This window comes from Seriola dumerili, unplaced genomic scaffold (assembly GCF_002260705.1).
Source record: "Seriola dumerili isolate Sdu_G_001 unplaced genomic scaffold, Sdu_1.0 BDQW01000003.1, whole genome shotgun sequence".
NCBI lineage: Eukaryota > Metazoa > Chordata > Actinopteri > Carangiformes > Carangidae > Seriola > Seriola dumerili.
Genome location: NW_019174258.1, coordinates 2726361 through 2747486, shown reverse-complemented (window position 1 = coordinate 2747486; position 21126 = coordinate 2726361). Strand labels below are relative to the sequence as shown.

General features: G+C 40.1%; 1 protein-coding gene across 2 annotated transcripts in view; it reads left to right on the top strand.

Annotated features, from left to right (window-relative positions):
* spon1 (spondin 1) overlaps positions 1-21126 on the top strand; it is a 67981-nt gene that overhangs the window by 16308 nt on the left and 30547 nt on the right. For both annotated transcript variants that reach the window (XM_022741374.1, XM_022741366.1), the window contains exons 5-6: positions 183-305; positions 4382-4530. In XM_022741374.1, the coding sequence (XP_022597095.1) occupies positions 183-305; positions 4382-4530 (272 nt within the window). The remainder of the gene's footprint in view (positions 1-182; positions 306-4381; positions 4531-21126) is intronic.

Genomic DNA, 21126 nt, shown 5'->3' with positions numbered 1-21126 from the left:
CACCCTCCCACCCCCATGGCTCCCCACTTTCTCAAACCACACATCTCCTATATGATGGGCACCACTCTCATCTGCTCCCTATTCTAATGAGCAATCTCTCAATGCCTATCTCACGGTGTTCTGTATTTCTCTCTTGCTCATTTTATTTTCAACCCCTCTACCCTCCCTTCACTTCTCTACAGAATCCCTGTACGGAGATGCTACAGATAAACCTCTGCTTGACTGTTGTGCCTGTGGAACAGCAAAGTACAGAGTCACCTTTTATGGGAACTGGTCGGAGAAGATTCATCCCAAAGACTATCCCCGTAAGCACAAGCTCGTCTATTTGTCCTTCATGCCACTGCAGCTCTATCACACGATTTAAGAATAAGTCTGGTGATATACTACTTTCTTTTATTTTACTGTCATAAAATCCCATGAAAACACCTAAACCAGCTGTGAATTGTAGCCAAAGCCTCTTGCAGTTTATTCCGAAGACTACCATGTCATAGTCCTCCACTGTTTTCCAAATGCTATTAAAAACACATTAGTGAACATCACCTTTGCACTAGCTGACATGTTCCTTTATTATGATGAACATGGGCATTATAGTTTATTTTCAGTTGAATCCACATACACTGTGCTGCTGCTCTAAATACTCAGCAGCTCACCACATCTGCAGCTGAAATTAGTCCCCAACAAATATGCTGTTTGCTTCCTTAACTTTTGCTAACACGACAGTACCCAGCTGTTTTTGGAAATAATTCAGCCTTTTTAAAAACTGAAAAAACATATTCATGACCCACTTCTAAAGACTTAAGTCTTGAATTGAACAAATTGGGCTTTGGGCTCAGAGTCACAAACTAGGTACAGAAGTTAGAATGTATTGAGTAAAACAAAAATATAGAATATTGGCAACCTTATCCTTCAATCTTGGTTGTTTTACTGTAGCCCCAATAACTCTGGGATATGTTCTCCACATGTAGGTGGTTTAGCCCCATTACGTGGCTTGCAGTAGGCATGTGGGTGGTGAGCTACAATACTACACTTGGGTGTGATGTGCATATAACCTTGAGCCACACTATCAGGATGTGAATGGACTTAAGGATTACACAGGCTCTCTTGTCTAAATCAGGCTCTCGCCAGTCAGATCAATATACTGATTAGAGTAGAGTAAGATAAACCCTGAGATTGAACGGAGCCCTAATTTACTGTTTTATGGAGGGAGTAGTTGGTATGTGACTCACTCACACACACGTATACACATGCACACGCACGCACACACACCTCGCAGATACTGTAAAGAGGATAGGGCAAGCTTTGTGCCCTCTGCTTCATCCTCAGTCTTAGGATGCTACAGTTGGATTTCTCCTTGCACAAAGTCATCCTATCCTAGGTAACTTGGCATTATAGCACTGTACATAGTGTACTAGGCAATAGCATTCATTGATTACAATAGAGTTAAAGCATGATAATCTGTCCTTATTTGAGTTCTCTTTGTCTGACTTTGTCTTTTGTAGCAAGTTGTTCTGCGTGCCTTTTTACTACCTGAGATATTCCACTGTGTCACATATCATCCTTCTATTTTTAACATATGTCCTTCAAGTGCAGGAGCCATAGACCACTTTGGCGACACACATTCTGAGACCAAAAACTCTCTGTAAAACAGGCCAACAGAACCTTTTTCCTTTTTTTTTTTTTTTTTACTGCCAACATGATAACCTTGACAGTTCTATTTTCCTTCTCCCTTTTGTCCCCATAGTAAGTCATGCAGCAGTGCATGGCTGTTCAACCCAAGCGACTGCAGCTGACTCGGACATAGGGAGACAGAGAATGGCCTGGTTGTCAACAAAGATTTTTGTACGGGAGTAGCAGGAGCAAGAGAGAAAGAGAGAAGTGAAGAATTGAACATCCGTGTATTGATCAAATAAAGAGAACCCATCATTGTCGATTTTCTCTTACAAAAGGGAAGAGATATATTGGAGTCCAGACTGAGAAATATACACCAAAATAACAGCTGCCCTCCATCTTCCGTCTCCTTACTCTGTCCAACACCTTCTGATTGGATTTATGGGGCTGGTACTGTAAGTTGTAAATGGCATCCTCTGTTTCTGTAATCTTTACCATTTCATAAAGTTGTCCTCCACCCATACAAGGACTGAAAAGCCTTCAAACATCAAATGACTGAAGTAGAATAAAGATTTATTTTTTATCCTGTCCTTGCTACAATCAAGGCATGGACCATTTATGTGTTCTTAGACTCCAAACATCCAAAACATTCCAAACACGCTTCACTTTTGTAGTCCTTATATCCTACGTCACATAAACATAAAATTCAGTTATTGAAAAAGTAAGATCTCCAGGATTTGTACTGGTGACATTTCCCAGCTCAAGACCGCATCTTTTGGCCAATCTAACCATTGTTGAGAAGTTACTCCAAACAGTCTATTTTGCTAGATTTGGGCTCATTATGGATGGATGGATGGATGGCTGGCTGACCATATATTTGAGACAGAGCACTCTAAACCTGACATATATTTTGATATTCTCTCTCTGACCAAGCAGAACCAGCCACCACTAACCTTCCCTTAGTTTCAGATGAGAGCTCCGAAGGTGCTTCCACATGAACTGCTAGGCAGATAAATGTAGTGCACCTGAAGCACAAAAGCATTTAACAATTCACCAATAAGAAAAGGGCACCTTTCATTGCTAAAAACACATTGAGATCAGGCCCTAAGAGATGATCAGACAGGTCGTTCCAAATCGTGGTCATCATTAGTCTTTAACTGGGACACAGGAAGAGTTAGAAGGCTCTGTGCAGGCTTGGAGTATCATTAGAGGTTCACGAAGATTAGTTATCAGAAAAGTTATCAGTAAAACTGAAACAGGCAACCAGTGAAATTATGCTAAAAAAGGAAAATATTTTAAAAGTAAAAACATTGCTGCAGCACTTTCAAGATGCTCCAGCTGTTGAATCTGTCCTTGGTTAGAACACAAAAGAGAAATCTGACCGAAATCTAGACATTTTTTATTACAATTTATGCTCACAATTGTCAGAACCATCGTTTTGGGGACACACTCGCCAGTCTGGCTATGCGTATAGGCAATCTTCTAGATCTTAGTGAAATACAATATTGTAGAAGTAAAAAGTCAGAGAATAAATGTCTTCCGTGAAAGGGGTTCAACCTTATCAACTATAGCCATACATGTGAAGTCCTGTTTAAAGTTCATCAATATACCTTTACAGTATACTGCAAACATGGGGATTAAATTGTAAAGGAGATTAATCTTTGTTGAGACTCACTCAGGGAACGAGCAGAAGGCTGAAATGGGTGACTTACAGAACTGCAGAGTAAGGACTCTATTTAGGGCATAAAGATGAGAGCCAGACCAATGGCCTATTTGACTGAACCTCACTTTGACTAACTAGGTGGCATAATAGTGTTCAGACAAATGGTGAAGTTGTTAATGTAAAGGATTCCATTACAGAGCCCAGCGATAATCTGTCAACTTGATGAGTAGCTCTCAAAAGCGACTGAATTTTATGTCTTCAGAACTGGGGATGGAAGACTGTTGATGGAGGCTGTTAAATCATCATCGTGCTTTCAAGGTGATGAAGCTGGATGTCATTCCAGTCCATGTACATAATAACATCTTGGGCAGGGGGATAGTATAACAGCAAGGGAGGTAATAAAGTCATTCAAGACACTTTCTCTGCTGTTGAGGTAGACATGTAAGACCACTGAGGACTCACAGTGAGATAGTTAGGATACCTCAAAATGACCTGCAAACATCAACAGGGAGCACATCAGTGCTAGATGAGCAGTGGTACTCTATGCCTTATTATGCCTTACACAACAGTGGAGAGTACCCCAGGGCTTTACCTTCCACTGTCTCAAAGTTAATTATGTAAGGCTCAAGTTTGTTTAAGCCCATGCTGTCACCTCTGATGGATCATCATAGATACTACCACTGGTGCATTCTCTGTAAGCTTACAGGTATATAGGCAGACATAAAGCTCCACTAGCCCCTTTTCTGTATGTCACTTGGGCACACACGCCTTTGTCCTGAGTGAGTGAGATACAGAGAGAGAATGAAAGGATTATAAGAGAGCATAACATTTTGTAATACACTGTAGGTTGTTTGCAGCAACACTGAATATTTTGTAGACTGAAACTAATCACTATTCATTATAAAGGTTATGTTGCATCAAAAGAGGTGCTTGGGCTGTCAATCAGACAGTCAGCCTGACTGATGGCCAAATCAACTCACCGCCATCTCTAGAGCTGCTAGAGGGACAAAAGAAATATTTGCTAAGTGAATAATGCTGCGATACTTTCACTTCAAGGAAAAGCCTGAGAGTGTCAAACTAATTAATTATTTTGTTGTGTGACTTCACCAGGTCGTGCCAATCACTGGTCAGCCATAATTGGTTCGTCCCACTCTAAGAATTATGTGCTGTGGGAATACGGTGGCTTTGCCAGCGATGGAGTTAAACAGGTAGCTGAGCTGGGCTCCCCGGTCAAAATGGAGGAGGAAATCAGACAAAAGGTAAGATTCCCCACCGCTGGAAGATGACTGACTTACATGAAGCAGAGTACGACAGAATCATTGATACATGCAGTTTTTGCAAGAGATGTGTTCAGGGTATTTAACAGTAACAGAGTTAATTTCTACAAATAGTCGGTTCGCTTTTCTTTCGTCTTGACTAAAACCAGTAAGAGATGAGTTACGTAACACCACAGGGGCCTCAGAGGATGTTCTAGGGTTTGCACACCTGAGTTCAGCATGGGATGAATTGCTTTGACATTGTTGTCCAGCTTGATTAGTCCTTTCAAGCATCTATGCTATTCTTAGCCCTCCTCTACATCTACTGTGTACACTTCACCAATACACAGGGTCTGGGAGGCTTATCTCTGGAGGACCTGGTTTAGATGTTAAAAGAAAAGGATGGAAGTGCCATGAAATTAGGCCTCTTGTACCACCAAAAGGCTCAATATTACATTCTTGCATATCAGTTCATCTTTGATCCAAACTCTGGGCTTTGACGTGACCCTCATAAATAGTAATTGGTTGATTTGTCTTCCCTATAGTGCCCACGGGACATTTTCTCTAGTTTAACTTTTAAACTGCCCCTCACAGCCTTCACCTTTCAGTTGCAAATTATTTTGTAATTTTATATGTATTAGTTTTACTCCACTTCTCATGTTCCGTCTCCCTCCATGGCCTGCCTTCTCTTTATTATTTCCACCACAAATAGCTTGGTATATCTTTCCTCCTTCTCCATGGCTGTCTCTCTCAAGTCTTAAAATAACCCGTGCTGGCAGAGCAGATGTTCCTGCAGAGTGCTTATTGTTGGCTAATACTGAAGACCTGGAGTCACAGCAGATAATGAGAGCGTAGTGTGAGCAATGGGGTCTCTGTGTCATTGCTGCCTTCCCACTGCTATTACAGCACACTCTTTTATTTATTTTATATTAGTCTTATCTCCCTGCCTGGATCATTAGATGAATTTCTTCTAAGCTTGAAGGTGAGAGTGAAATGGCACGCGCTTTGATAGATCCGTACAGTAAGTATGCTGCAAAACATCAATTTTATTGGTTAACGTGTTGTGTTTGCAGTTTACTTACAATTATTTCTAGAGCACATGAAACAAGAATCCATTTACCCCCACAATCAATCATACACGCACACCAAGAGATCAGTTGCAAAAACCGAGAGGGACAACCCACCGCTTTCTATAGGTGGGTTGAGAATCATGAAACGGACAGAAAATAGTTGGATTGCACAGCAGATACAGTGAAATGATTGAGCAGGAAGAAATTAGACATTTTCCTCAACACCTGTCACCTTATCATCACCAAGTGTGGCATGGCTCAAGCTGTGGTTGTTGAGATTAATTGCTCAATAGTGAAGTGGGAATGGCTGACAGGAGAATACAGGGTGATGATTACACAAGCGATCAATATAAACCCTGATTGGTCTGATACTAAGCTGCATGGAATTATTTACTGCCTGGAAAAAAGCCAATGAATAATCAGCCTTTTTCAATACTTAAATGGCTTAAAAGGGCGGCATCATGGTGCAGTGGTTCGCACTGTTGCCTCACAGCAAGAAGGTTCTGGGTCTGGGGCCTTTCTGTGCAGAGTTTGCACGTTCTTCTGATGCCTGACTCTGGCTTCCTCCCACAATCCAAAGACATGCAGGTTAGGTTAATTGGCGCCTATGCGAACGGGAGCGTGAATAGTTGTTTGTCTCTTTATGTCATCCATGTGAGAGATTGGTGACCTGTCCAGGGTGTGCCCCGCCCTCACCCAATGTCAGCTGCGATCCAAAGAAGGATAAGCGGTATGGCTAATGAATGAGTGAAGGAATGGCTTAAGTAGTAGTAGTGCAATTCATGTTTATGTAAGCGTGTTTGTAAGTCATACAGAATGATGGTACTGCAAATATGTGCTCACACTGAGCTTTTGTCATGTCATTTTGCCTCACAAGATGCTCTATCTGAGTGACATTCACAGCTGCTTTGCTAACAAGAAGCTAAAATTTTTTTTATTACCTTAGACAACTACCGCGGACATTCATTGTATCCACTTTCCTACAACTTCATACAGCACAGACAGTCTGTCGATGCCCTTGAGGTAAGGAGGCTGGGTGAAGGAGGCTCCCTCTTTTGAGCCATGCAGAGCATCTTGGTAAACGCTGACACAAACAGAAAGCTGATTCGCTTTTATGTCAGGTGGGGCGTCAGGGGGAGTAACTAGCGATGAATGCACAATTGATATTCATAGCCAGGCTTCACTCCAGCCAAAGAGACGCACTGATCAGAGTGTTCATACAAAGTTCCATTTGCAGAGTCAGGCAGGCATGCAGACCGCACAAACATGTGCACACACACAGACACACAAAGCCCTCTTTATCCCGCTCATGTCACTTCAGAGCGTGATGGCTTTATTTTATATCAGAGTTTGTCACCCTTTCAGAGCTGGGACAAAGGTGTGCCGTACCATCCATCTTGCTGCTGCTATTCATCAGATATGTGGAGGAAAAAATTGCATGTGCCTGTCCCCTGGGAATAAAAACATCTTTCGAATTGGAGCTTTATTAAACTACAAAACTACAGAGAACAGTGGTGGTGCTTTGTATGTTTTTATAGCTCTTAAAAGACAATTTACATATACTAAAATGAGGAGTAAGGATATGACATGCACAGTTTCATCCCATACAGGCATGCTGCTTTGCCTGCTCATTTCAATGGTTATGATGTGACCGACTGGTAATAAAAATATGATTGCATGTCAGAGCCTTTTCAAACATAGCTTTCACCCACACAATCTCAGGAACTCTGCACCGCACACAAGCAATCATCGCACCATGCCACTCATCACAGTGAAACGATCTGAGTTTGTAAGTGTGACTGTTACAACCCTTTTAAGAATTCATATATTGAAATGAACAACATGAAATTGCGATTCACATCCACAGGACAGGGCGCTTTGATTCGATTTATGATAGCTTGCCACCAAAGACGCAGATTAAATTTGTATTTTTTTAATCTTACCCTTGGTTGGAAGTGTCATGAGGTTTAGTGGATACAGTAGTTGGAGAGCATGAATTACAGAAATCAATCAATGACTCTTTTTTTTTTTTTTTTTTTTTTTTTTTTTTAAACAAACTGTCTTGCCAGACTGTAAACAGATGTGCAATACTGTTCCATTTGCCAGGTACAAATGCTGTTATCAGAGGACTTGGCAGCACAGGGATGGAGCCTGAGTCCATTGTTGTTGTCCCTCCTTTCATGTCTGAGGTGATTTGTATATGCATTCAGTCATTACAGAAGCTCAGTGTGTCACTAATGAGAAGTTTAATGAGACTGTCTCCATGGACCAGCGACCAGGGCCAAGGCCTCAGACGGATTATGAAATCTGCTATTTCCTCTCGCAGCGTGGGGCGTTTTTCATTATTGCACCGTACGGATGCTCACAGAATCCTCTATTATCCTCAGCTCCACAGCTGTGCCACAGAGCAGAGAGAGCACAACTCAGGATGGAGTCAAAAAGAGACATTACAGATTAATGACAGGAACTACAGATCTGTGTCACTTGATACAGCTGTGGTCCTTATTTTATTTCCTGGCTTTTTAAAAAAACAACATGTGCAGGTGATACTTTCATGGGACATCTAAGTGAGTCCTAGGATACCTCTAGATTCCTTTTTGAATGTCAGAAGTATACATAATGCAGGATATTTCTGAGCAAGATTCATATAAAAGTTCACTGTGATGGTGATTGCTACTGGTGTTATATAACAGTCAAATTGCCAGGTTGACAAAAGCTCTTTCACAGTCTAGAAGGAGCTTCAGAGTTGACTCCCACATGAATAGAACAACAGGTATTATGGAATAAAATAGCAGCTTGTTGTTAATGTTTCTCCCTTTGCTCCTCTTTCTGTGCGCCTCGCAAGGATTGAAATGGTAATTTTGCAGTTCAGTAGTCTTGAGAACAGTAAGGTCTGCCATCTGTAAGTGGGAGGCCTGCAGTCAGGATCGTGGGTAGGGAATAATAGATTTGCAGGTTGTCAGGTGTGGTCAGTGGTCAGGTGTGTATGTGTGTTTCTCTTTGTGTGCAGAGAATTACTTTACATTCCCTTCCGCTGCATTGAAACATGCATTCCTCATGTGTCTTATGGTACACTTTTAATTTCCTCTTGTGGCAGCATTGACTTTAGTCATAAACCTTGTCAGAGTTTGTTATGTCTGAACAAATGCCATCAGGGACAAGAGCTATAGTCTGTTGTATTGACCTTCTGAGACTGAGGGGGTGGGCAGGGAGGACTTTCAAATAAAACAATTTTATTTAATTACACCAATCAAGTCTTACTGTCGGCCCATTTCTTCTTCTTGTTATTGCTGTCTGACAAATGCATCCCAGAGTGCTTTGAAACCACCTACTTGTGTCATAGCTGGGTTTCATTCCTGTCATTGTTGAACCAACGGCACATGTAACACAATGTCTTGGAAAGAGGCGGTTATGTTATAGGAAGTGTGTTCATGTGGTACACACACAGATTTCACTCCGTTCATTCAAATGAGTGAGCAACTGAGAAAAAAAAAAAACACGACATGAACACAATTCAGACTCAGATTACAAATGCAGAATGTCCCCCGACTAAGTACACACTTAACAGTTGACATTCTGATAATGAGCGATTGTAAATTTTCTTTTTTTTCCCCACTGCACATGTCTCCAATAAGACCTGTATAAGGTCAACAGATTAGAGAAGACTGAATGACTTGGGCTCCGTTATTTTCTTGCATCATTAAGTTTTGTAATGTCTTTTTAAGATCCAATCTTTCATCAAACGGCAAGAGATCAAACTGTTCTTCACCTTGATGTCACTCAGACCTGGTGTTTCAACCCCCGCATTTGATTAATTCCTGGGCCGACTAATTATCTTGAGAGTTTTATCTGGTGGTCCGTGCAGCATACAAGCATGTATGATACATCAATGAAACTCACTCCCTTTTATGTTCCATGAAAGGGTCTAGTTCATGATAACTCAAAATACACACTCATAAAATGCACTGGTCTGTTTTTGTGGTCGTTGCATTTGAGGTGATAATAATCATGGAAATGTGTTTATGAAACAGTGTACTCATAGAAGAGGCATTGTGTTATGTTCTAGTATGTATGTATGAAGTCACCAACACAGGAAGACGAGTGGCTTACTGAAAGGGGTCAAGTTGTGTTGGGGCTGGGGGTTTAAATCCTGTTTGGATTCACAGTGGTTCAGACTTTTCCTCTTGAGTGCCTCTTAGCTAAATCCTCTCTCAGCCATGTTATAATATAATGAAGCACACAGAGGGGAAACTCATCAGGCAGTCTTAAAGGAAGCCATGTACTAAATCTTTGCCAGAGGAGTAACTATCTTTCAACTTTAATGTGGATTAAGCGATGTAAAACATGCCAGAATGTTAACATGTATTATCTTTATGTCCCCCACAAACAGTACAATTGTTATTCTCTATTTGCAAAATAATGTCTGTAGATTTTCCTTTTGGGTATGCACATTCCAGCAAGATTTTAGTTTTGCTTGACTGAAGTGATAAATGATATGTTGCAGAAGCAAACAGTGTCTGATTTGTCAGAGTGTAATGGTGACAATTCCAAAATGCTACTCTAACCCCGTGGACATAGCACAGTTGGATTGAGGAGCTGTTAACATGATAATTCACATGGAAGATGCTGGTTCTTCTTCCGTCTCTCTCTGTTTCTGTCATCGTCTTCACCCTCTTTTCTCTCAGCACACCATTTGTCATTCTCCTTGTATTCCTCGTGTATATCTCTGTGCGCGTGCTGCTGCATGAGGTAAGGTTCACCCCAGTGGGATAGCAATTAGCTATAAAGGGGCCTCCCAGAGGACCAAGTCGTGACCCAAGCTTTGCATCGAACCTTTGCCAAGCCACAGTGGACCATGCCAAGCCCCAGTGGGTGTGAGAGCATGCAGACAATCCCTCTGCTCTTCATCAACCCCCCCCCCCCCCCCTGCCCCCTTNCACTTCTTCCTTGCTACACCACACTTCTGTTTCATTTTCTGGGTATCTTCTTGGCTCCCGGTTTAAAAAAAAAAAGAAAAAAAAAAGTGAACACCGGTGTTTAGGAGGGAATAATTCTTTAATTTTGGCTGGCAGTCCTCTCTTGGCCTGTCAAGTCAGCTTTATGAGGCTAGCAGAGATATTCCTGTTCAGGAAAACAAAGCTCTCAAAAGCCTAAATGCTTGCCTTGGTTCCCAGGACTGTTATTATGATTGCCGAAATTGAACAGTACAGCCAGAGGCAAGCACATTTTGAAATGCAGTGGGGGTAGAGTTAGCCAATATGTGCTTTGTGTATGTGTGTCTGGGCATGCATTTGCACGCAGTGTGGGCATACGAGTGGGTTCTTTATTTTTCTCGTAATGAATAAGTAAGAGCAATGCATCTCTTTGTCATTAAGGGAACACAGGTCACAATAGCCTGCCATGCAGGTGTTTTCATGTAGCTGGCATGTGTCTCTGATTACAATATGATGTGATCCATATTCATGTACATCTGTTTTGTTTTGTGTGTGTGTGTGTGTGTGTGTGTGTGTGTGTGTGTGTGTGTGTGTGTGTGTGTGTGTGTGTGTGTGTGTGTGTGTGGGCCTTAATGTTGACATAACCGGTCCTTGGTGCAGCTGGCTGGCTCAAGACTCGGAGCTACATACACAGTCACAGGGATAAAAGACGGATTATTCTGGAATCTCAGACATCTTGGCCGGAGGTTGCTTTGATAAAGCCATCCCAGTGTCCAGAGAACTGACTGGAATAAGAGAGTAGTCGCATGCAAAGCAGAGAGGACCGGACACTGCTCCAGTCCCTCCTGTTAGTGCAGCATAGCATTTGAAGATTAAACATGTGCCTTGTTTGTCTTATTTGAATATGCCAGAACTTTTCTCTGAATATTTGTCAGTCCCTGTGAGTGTGAGATGACTCAGTTTTGGGAAATTAAAATTCTAATTTATGCTAAACATTGGAATGTTTTGATTTTAGTGTTGTATCTGTAGTCTCTAAGGGAAGTCTTTCCCACTCTTATCATTTATAAATCAAGGCTATTAATACCTCTCATGAGTGCTTTTCAGATTGCTTATTTGTGAATTTAATGTTAAGAGTTCATATTTGATATGTCACTATCTGTTTGCTTGTATGCGTGCGTTGTTTGTTTGTGATTATTCTGTTGTTCAGTGCCAAAACTACTTCAGCTTGTAAATGGAGAACACAGAGGTATAAAGGAGTGAGCAAGAGGTGACAGAAAGTGTGTTCATTGAGCACATATAAGAATAACTGAGCAGCAGAGTGGTGTATACATGGGTAAAGAGACATTATACCTCTCACATGCTTACTCTAATGTAAATGGGTGTTTTAGATGAAGGGAAGTATTATTTAGTCTGGTTTACAGTACAAAAACAAATTTGATGAAGAACTCCACTTAAAGGTTTTTGCAGTCGCCATTCAAGGTAATGTATTGAGATGTCATAACAGAGTTTTTTCCGAGAGTTATTTCATGTTACAAAAGTGGATTCTCCTGAATGAACTTTTGTGATATGCAAGGGAGACTTCTCTTAACTTTTAGATCTTCATAAGATCATGGCAGGCTAAATACAATAAACCCTCATTATACATCTATGTGATCTTTTATTCATGAGGTGTCCTTGACAAATCTGTTTTCAGTATAGATTCATCCTGTCCTATGTAAATGAGAGCATGGCTCTGAGGGTCCCCATTCATTGCAATCTCCATATCATTTGGTAGGTGGGGGACCTGGAGTCTATCCTCCCCAGGCGTGGCCCAAACACGAAGGTGACAGAATGTGATAGACAGTTAAGGTCAAAGCTGATCATTCAGACATGACCACACACATACTGTGTTTCTGACACAAATCAAAAAACAAGTGCAATACAGTTTCACACCACGTTGGATTTGTCTTGATATTGTAGTTGATATATGATACAGCATCCGAGCACATTCTAATCAACATTACATTTGTCTTTTGTAAACATTATTATCATCTGCTACCATCACTATTAATAGTCTGCAATAGCTTTTCGTAAGTTATGGAGATGGCAGTGATTTATTATCCAGAAACACTGTTTTTGTACTGCTACAGCTTTTGCTAATTCCAGGTTATTGCTTATTTCATTACTTTTAGTGCAGCATCTTTCATTTCTAATGTTGCATTATTTTTCCTCAAATGCATTAAGAAGCTCATTACTTTGTGTGTGCGTGTGTGCATGTGTGTGTGTGTGTGTGTGTGTGTGTGGGTGCTGAACACAAACAGTAATAATAGTTATGATTCTTCTCTGCCTGTACAGAGAACTAACAAAAGCAGAACATTTATATTATCAGCTTCGATTGGCTTCGTATTGGATGCTAGACTAAAAAGGCAGTGAAACTGGCCAGTTCTTGTAGCAGTGTATTGAAAAGTTGGCTCGACAGTTAAATACTGTATTGTAAGATAAATATATAACCCCCTCTACACACTGTATTTGGTGATGCACCTTGTTTAACTTTTAGGATATCTGTAGTAGCTGTCAAGTTTTGGTAATTTTATTATAAATGATAAATCCCTTACATGCTGCAGGTCAAACGTACACAAAGATTATACAATATATTCTGCATACAGATATACTGTAGCTCTTACAGTTTCTGTAGCCTTGCATACTGTGTATCTATGCAAAGTAATGTTTTGCCTTTAGCATGTTTTTGTTTTTTTGTTTTGTTTTTCCCCCTTGGAGGTAATGCTGAGTTAATGTCTCTTGCGAGTTTTGGACTGAATTATGTATTTTGGTGCATAGCTGTGTGTGCTACAGTGCTTCAATAAGTTTGTAGTTGATATTGTATGTATTTATAATAAACACATGGATGGAATATATCTGGGTTTAATATGAAACTTCAGGACTCAACCTGAGTGGGTAGAGTTGTGTTTTCTTACCAGCCGTGGCAGTTTCAGGATCATCACACACTCTGCACTGCAGTACATCTAGCCTCAATGACCGCTGACCTCCTTACAGAGCAAGGATTCTGGAAGTAAGAATGAAAGTTGGTAGAATGGAAGAAAAGCTTAGAGAGCGACAGACAGCGTGAACTGGGTCATCAAAGGCAGTTACCTCAATTCATCTCTAATAATATCCCCTAGCCCTGGGCCCAGGTCTGCTGGAGTTGCCTGTATGATGGCTCGCGCTGCTTGATGAATGAGTGTGCCAGGCGGCACTATAGGCTTCCAGCCTGCACTGCAAGGCTCAGAGATTGCCACCGAGGACAGCCACGGTCAGCAAATCAATTCACAGCTCTCTAGAGAAGCAGTCAGCACTTACAAACTCATCTGCCTTAAGCATGGAAGATTCTCTTGTCACCACGTTTCCTCCCTCGCCTGCGGGATGTTCTCCTGTCCTGTTTTGAGCAAGATTGGTGTGACTGAAGTGACTTCACCTATGCAGTATCTGAACTGCAGCTTATTCTGCAGGGCAGGATATGGGAATGTCAGTGGAGATTTAATTAACACCTGAAGGCTGTGTAAGCCTTTACACTATGTGCTGATAACAGCCAGCTTGCATCCCATTGGAATTTCGAAGCAATTTTTTTAATGTCTATTAATAGTTTGGAGTACGTGCTGGGACAGACAGATCAGAGATTCCTGAGCAGAACTTTGATTACAACATCAGAGGAGCTCCTATCTCACCGAGGGTAAAAGCTCCTTTAGACCAAGTGGGGCTTTGGCTTACAGGCAGAAAACAGCTCTTAATTTCACATAATTGTCATGTCCTAGGGAATAGTTTGACCAGCTTGAATATAAAATGAAGTGTTCTGGGGTTATTAGGCTGAGCAGAATCCTTTTGACAAATAAGTAAATACTAACAAAGTTATGCAGTTCTAAAAATAAAGCAAAGGAGTATTTAGTAGTTTTAAGTTGCTTATTATTTGTATTCAGAAAATGTTTGTTCAGCCTCTCACATTTAGTTACAAAGAGATAAAGTAGAAATTCATGCAGTAGTCATTCTCCTACATGTTGCACGTTTCCATCCCTCGATCTTCAGTGTGAGGCTGCTTTGATATATTATAGCAGCGACAAAGCATATGAATGACTTATTTGCATAGTTTTGCACACAGAGGAAATAAGGTTTCCCGATAATATTAATGAGGTGAAAAAAATAACAAAGGTATTTGCATGGTAATTAGCACTAATGATCTTTTTAGCATGATGATTATACGAGGATGTGCTGCGGCTGATATTCCAAAGGGGTCTGCAAAGGCAGAAGCTCCAGCTGTTAGTGTGTGACGTGCAGGTCTTCCAGTGAGTGAAGGGATGTTACCTCCCTCGTGTTGGTAGCTGGTAATAACCAATGGGATCATTTTTCACCAGAAACCGTGTGAATGATACAGGCAATTTCCTTAGAGGCCTCCTCTCTGCTTTTGCCTCAGTGTCCGACTGGCTTTGTAGGCATGAAAAATGCTAATACAGCTTTATTTGCATTGGGAACCTGGTTATCTTCGCTACCTCATCTGTTTTCTGGAGCAAAACACAGGGAAACATTATCATCATCACAGTCTAATGAAAACTCAACCCTAAAGAGTCTCTGTTTAAAATTAATATTTTATGGCTAGCAGATGCATTCCAGGGACCTTGTTAATGCTGATCAAATTTAAATGCACAATTTCAAACATGACACACACACACACACACACACTCACACACTCACACACACACACACACACACACACACACACACACACACACACACACAGAGAGAGAGAGAAAGTACCAGAGTCGTGGTGCTTTTGGTACATAGCCAGCTGACAATTTTGACATGATCATTTTGACTTACGTTTACTTAACTTATGGCTGTCATGTGTCCTTATACAATTTGCAGTGAACAGTTGGCAAAGTAAAATCCAATTGAAAGACACTCTGTGTAAAGCAGTCAAACATTAAACATGTAAAAACAGAGCTCACACCAGTCCCTTCCAATAATAATAATTTGCCGCATAGCAAGTGGACACGTGAAGTGATAAATGATGTGACGACTCTTTCTGCTTTCAACAATGAAAGTTGGTATAACGGCGGCCTGAGATCAAGATGGCGCATTTACGGTTTAAGGGCTAAGATGGATCAGCAATGGTTTCCTTCAGCAGATATGCAATGTGGTGTTCTGAAAAGTGTGAAATTGGCTTTTGGCACTTTTGCCAGTACTGGTTAAGTGTTCTGTTAAGTCTGTTCTTTCTTTTTAGGGGTTCTCCAGCAAGGGATGTTGACTGTATGGTCTTAAAACCTTTATTGTGTGTAGTCTTTGCTGGGCTTTGGCATGTTGGGCATCTGTGCTGACTATCCAAGTAAGTTTGAGATCTGCTTTTATTACTTTTTTGTATCATTTCATTTAATGATCAGGCATCTATCCTGAGTGCTGCTATAACCAAGATTGTCTTCCCAAGAAAAACAACAGCGTCAGTCGTTTCAGCAAGTCCCCAAATGGCATATGTTTACATTCATGTGACAAAGCCCTCTTTTATCTTCTTTGATGATGATGAATTTCCATTAACCTTAGTGACGCAGTCAATTTAATCCAAACCACGATGTTTCCCTCAAGCTAAGCAGGTCATTTTTTGTCTAAATCCAACCAAACCTCAACCATGGTGTTGTTCCAGCATAAATTGGATTTATTTTTCAGTTTTGATTTGTAACAGTTTTGGAAGGCACAATGAAATGATATCTTCTTGCCAATATAGGCATCAGATCAGGAAACGCTTCTATGTGTCAATCAAGAGGGTATAATTTGATTTAGAGAACTTGTTGTAGTATCGTTATAGTCTTGTTCAAAGAATAATCGGGAGAGAACACATGCTTGATGCTTGGACTTGTGTGTTTGTGGTAATCTAGGAGAATAGACCCTTATTATATAAGATATACTGTACACTGTCTCATAATGATTTCTAAATCCTTAGTCATCTGGCTGTTGATAGTCCTCTCCTATGGCCTACTCCCAAGATTATTGGGTGTTTATAGACCAGATTGAGTAAGATTACTGCTACATTTTTTCCCATCCCCACATCCCCATGACTTTGAGGGCCTTTCTTGTCATTTTTGTTCAGTCCATCTAACACCAAACAGATATTGAACTACCATTTCTTATTTAACGTCTGTTCCTTTAACACACCTTATTACTGTATGTTGGTTGACTCTTGTGGAACCACTGAAAAGGAACATTAAAGATCTAAGTATTACAGATATGCCAATCAAGTTTTTTGCTCCTGATCCAAATCCATAACATTCTGCCAACACCAAGTCTCCATAAGATATTTATATGTCCCTATGTAATAGGGATAATAGCGTCATTTAATGTTCTGCCATGATCTTTTGTGTTTTGAGGAGAGGAGTGTCAATGTCAAGAGGAGGGGGAGTTTTGACAGGATTTGGACGACATTTCTTCATCTCGACCCTGAACAAATAACTGATGTTCAAATGCAGCCAACTGAAGAACTTACACTGTAAGGTGTGGTGCAACAACAGATTGTCACTACAGGAAAAATACAACTGTTATCAACTGTTTAAATTCAGTGTGGCTCTGATTCTTATTCTGGCTCATGCTGATCAGCTTGGGAAATTCCTAGTGATCAAACTTAATTTCAACTTAAATGTATAAGCAATACTAACTTTCTTACAGCCAAATCTATACTCATGACATTAGTCTCAGCTGTAATTTTTAGGTATTCTTTGACACTATGTTTGTAGTGTTTCATGCTGCTTAAGACAGTGTGGATTTAGTTGATTTGTTGTAGCAGGTTTTTGATGGGTTTTTGACAGGCTTTGTTCATTCTGCAGTATGACAGCACATAGACAACTGTGTGGCTGCCTTCCCACCCATATTCATATTAAACCATTACAAAAGTCAGTGGAGCAAGCAGGCAGTATTAAACCATATTAACACTGTGACTCTGTTCATAACCATTTCTTATTTGCAGTGATGCCAGTTTAAATGCCGTTTCTTGCCTAACAGGGAATTACAAATGCTAAATCAAGCATCGCAAATGAAGGTTCACTGCGCTTGTCAGAACTAGATGGAAATTATTCATGCAATATGAATCTTTTCCCTCCAAGACAAGAGAGTATGTCATCTACACTGCATGATGTGTCTTCTCTAATGGATACAAGCAATCCTCTGTTCTGGAAATGAATCCACTGAGCTTTTTACAATATATAGTTTTGGACATGGAGCCAGTTTGTTGGACTGAGCACACATACTTTTAAAAAAAAAGGCAAGCTAGACTACACAGGAGCTACCTATAAATAAATGTTTTGCACATATGTATATTGTGATTAGTAATCTGAATTTGCCGGGTTAATGCCCAGCCTTTCAGCATGGTCGCACTCTCCCACTGGGATCCTTCAGGCCCAGTGTATTCTTAATTTAAGATACATGTTGAATTCTTCCTGTTCTTTTTTAGGGGGTCAAACTTGAAGGTTAGACTTAGATTTCAGTTTTTTTGTCTAGATTTATATATAATCTAATGAAATCAGTAACATAGCAAGGTGTTAGAGTAGGTGTCAAAACTCTTTCTGTGTAATGTTTACACAAAATGCGGTCCTGAAAGTGATGCTTGTCAGTTATGTTCCCCTACAGCGCTCCTTCATTTGATCGATTTGACTGGTCACATCCATTAAAAGACTGTAGATTAATGCTTGTTGATCGTCATTGCAAAACTGCGTGCTCCTTTGTTGCTGGGATTCATTTCTCCTCAAGAGAATGTGTTTTGATTTTAGCCTGTGCTCTGTGTTTGTGTAAAGTGCCGAGAGGGGATCATGGCTAATGCACAACAAAGATGAGCACCATATTTGTAAACACTCAGATGTCTACATTATATTAAGTGGAATCTTGCTAAAAAAAAAGTTGAATACAAAAATTTTATTTTTCTATTGTAAATCGGCCATTTATGACCACAAATGGCCAATTTGTTAATGTGTAGCTGAAGGCAGAAGTGGCACGTGCTTCAGTTATGCATTCAACCTTGGTTTATGAAGCGATTTTGTAAGTAGAGAATTGTTTGGTTCTGGCACACAGAGAGTACTTTTACTTTACTCCGACATGATATGTGGTATTTGCCTTCTCCTGTTTGTTTACAATGCTGCAGTATCTCATCGTGATGCCGTGTAGTAGTGTTGCCAGTAGTATTCCTCCTGATCCCCCACAATTACCACAAAGGTAGCCTATAGCAATCAGGAGGTTTTTAGTGGCCAGAGGTTAAGACTAATGTGTGTTTAGGCTTTTGCTGGGGCTGCAGCCTTTTCTTTTCTTTCTTTTTTTTCACTTTTATAAATAGCCTTAAAGCCTACTTGTCCATGGGATTTTCACTGTTTGAAATACATACTCTTTTATGAGCTCTTGCTCTTATTTTAACTTTTATTGCTCTTTTTTTGAACATTACACCTTAATTTTAGCTTTAACATTCATGCTTCATCTCCTTTTCTAATGCCTGCCAATTTGTAAAGCACTTAACAAGTCTTATTACCCGCATAAAACCACGTAAAGGGCTGCTTAGGGATCAGCATCTGGTATGGCTGTTGGAGAGGAAGCAGAGCGGTCCTTAAAGTGGAGTCTTTACAGTGATCTTAAAAAGATGCCACTGTGTAATTTTGTGATGCAACATGTAACTGTAATTAATGTTAAAGACTGCTGGTTTTCTTTAAAGAAATTGTTTGTCTTGTTAAACAGAGTATATAGGACCCTTTTATACAACATTGATATAATCACTTATTATTGACCTAAACTGAATATGGAGGAATAGGAGGTTAAATTTAATTTCAGACCCGTCAACTTCAAAACCCTCAGCAAGAACTTCTTTAATGTGCATGGCACTGTAGGTGACTGTATTATTAAATACTTAGTCTATACTCATAACCTATATGCATGCCCTCATCTTCTCACAGCCAGTTGATTTCTGCCCACAGGCTTTGAGACGGATCAGTCTCTCTGCAGACCTGTGTTTTCTCTCACCAGTAACTACAAATGGCAAATAAAATTTGCATTTGTTTGGGAATAGAAAAAGGTGGGCTTAATACGGTAATTCACTATGACTTTTACAGGAGGGTGGAAAATTGCTTTCAGTATTTCTTGTGATCATCTACATTTGTGATACTAATGATTCGAAGAAGACAAAAGCAAGAAAGAAAACGGCCTTCTTTTGCTGCTTGAGGCACACTCTTCTCCTTTCTCTGCCATTGCGTTCTTATCTAAACTCCCAGCGTTCCTCACCATCAAACTCAGAGCCACAGTAAAAGTAAATTTGCAGAGGATCTGACAGACAGTCTGTAGGATTGTTGATTGAAGGATAAGGTTATTGAAGAAGGAATTTCAAGAAAAGAAAAATGGTTAAAATTGTGACATTATGTTGAAAGTTGTGACATTTTTTTAAGAAGGGAAGAAAACATGGATTTTAATGGCATTTTAATTTCAGAAATTATTGTGATGGTAAAAAGTAGTGCAGTCTATGTGTTTTCAGGTTGAATCCAAAAACATTACCACTGTGTCGTTTTGGATGCAACCTCTAGGAAGCTACCATGGAGAAAAAAAATAGCGACTGTAAGTTTTATCTGTCATCAGTATTTACCTTTCTGTCTGTCCATTTGGGCAGATGTCCGTGTATGAATGAATTTGAAGTCATAGAGAAATTTGTGTCAGGAAATGAAAGCATGCCGAAATAACCCCTCTAGAATCCCTCAGTGTGGCCTCTCATATTCTATAGTGCACATCACTAATTGTTGAAAAGTAATGAGAAATCACAAGGTGTGCATTTCATTCTTCATATCATTATGTGAATATAGGAAATGATAATTGTTGGGGGGGTGGGGGTGGGGGTGTTTTAGATGAATGTCAAATCAGAGGCAGATTAAAATATACCATTTATGTGGAAAGATAGCATTAACAATGACATTTCTTTTGAGGATGTCTGTATTCCTCCTTGGATTAAGATACTGAAAATAAAAAACAACCATAACAAGCCAAAATGTAATGCAACACAAAACTGTGACACCCTTCGCCCAATGACGAGGCATCATCACAGAAGGAGAATTATGCTTCTTTTAACACTTGTAGCTGTGATATGATGACAGTGTGTACTAATTTTTTAGCATCACATTCAGTAGTCTTAGTACATTTACACATTGTGGTTGGGTCAGTGCAGAGTTAATTAATTGAACATAGAAAACAGCAAAATGGTAGAAAAGCAATGTTTCACTTCTGTGTGTCAGGTTTTAATGGTGTGTACTGAGAAATGGTACTGCATTAGCTGTGAGTGTGCAAGAAACTACTCAGTTGACACAATTGGCTAACTGGAAGAATCTTCTTTATTTCATTGACACGTTGGCACAGAGCCTTCGTCAGGGTTATTTATAGAATGTGTGGAAAACACTGCCTATGTATATGCTCTACAAGAAGGCTAAATCCTTATCAGTTATCCACTGAGAGTTAGACACATGGATGACCAGCCTCTAAAGTATCCTCAACCTCTGACCCATAGGTTACAAATTAGAAAGCAAAAATCTTAGTCATAAAATACCATCGCAAAAATAAGAATTGAATATAAA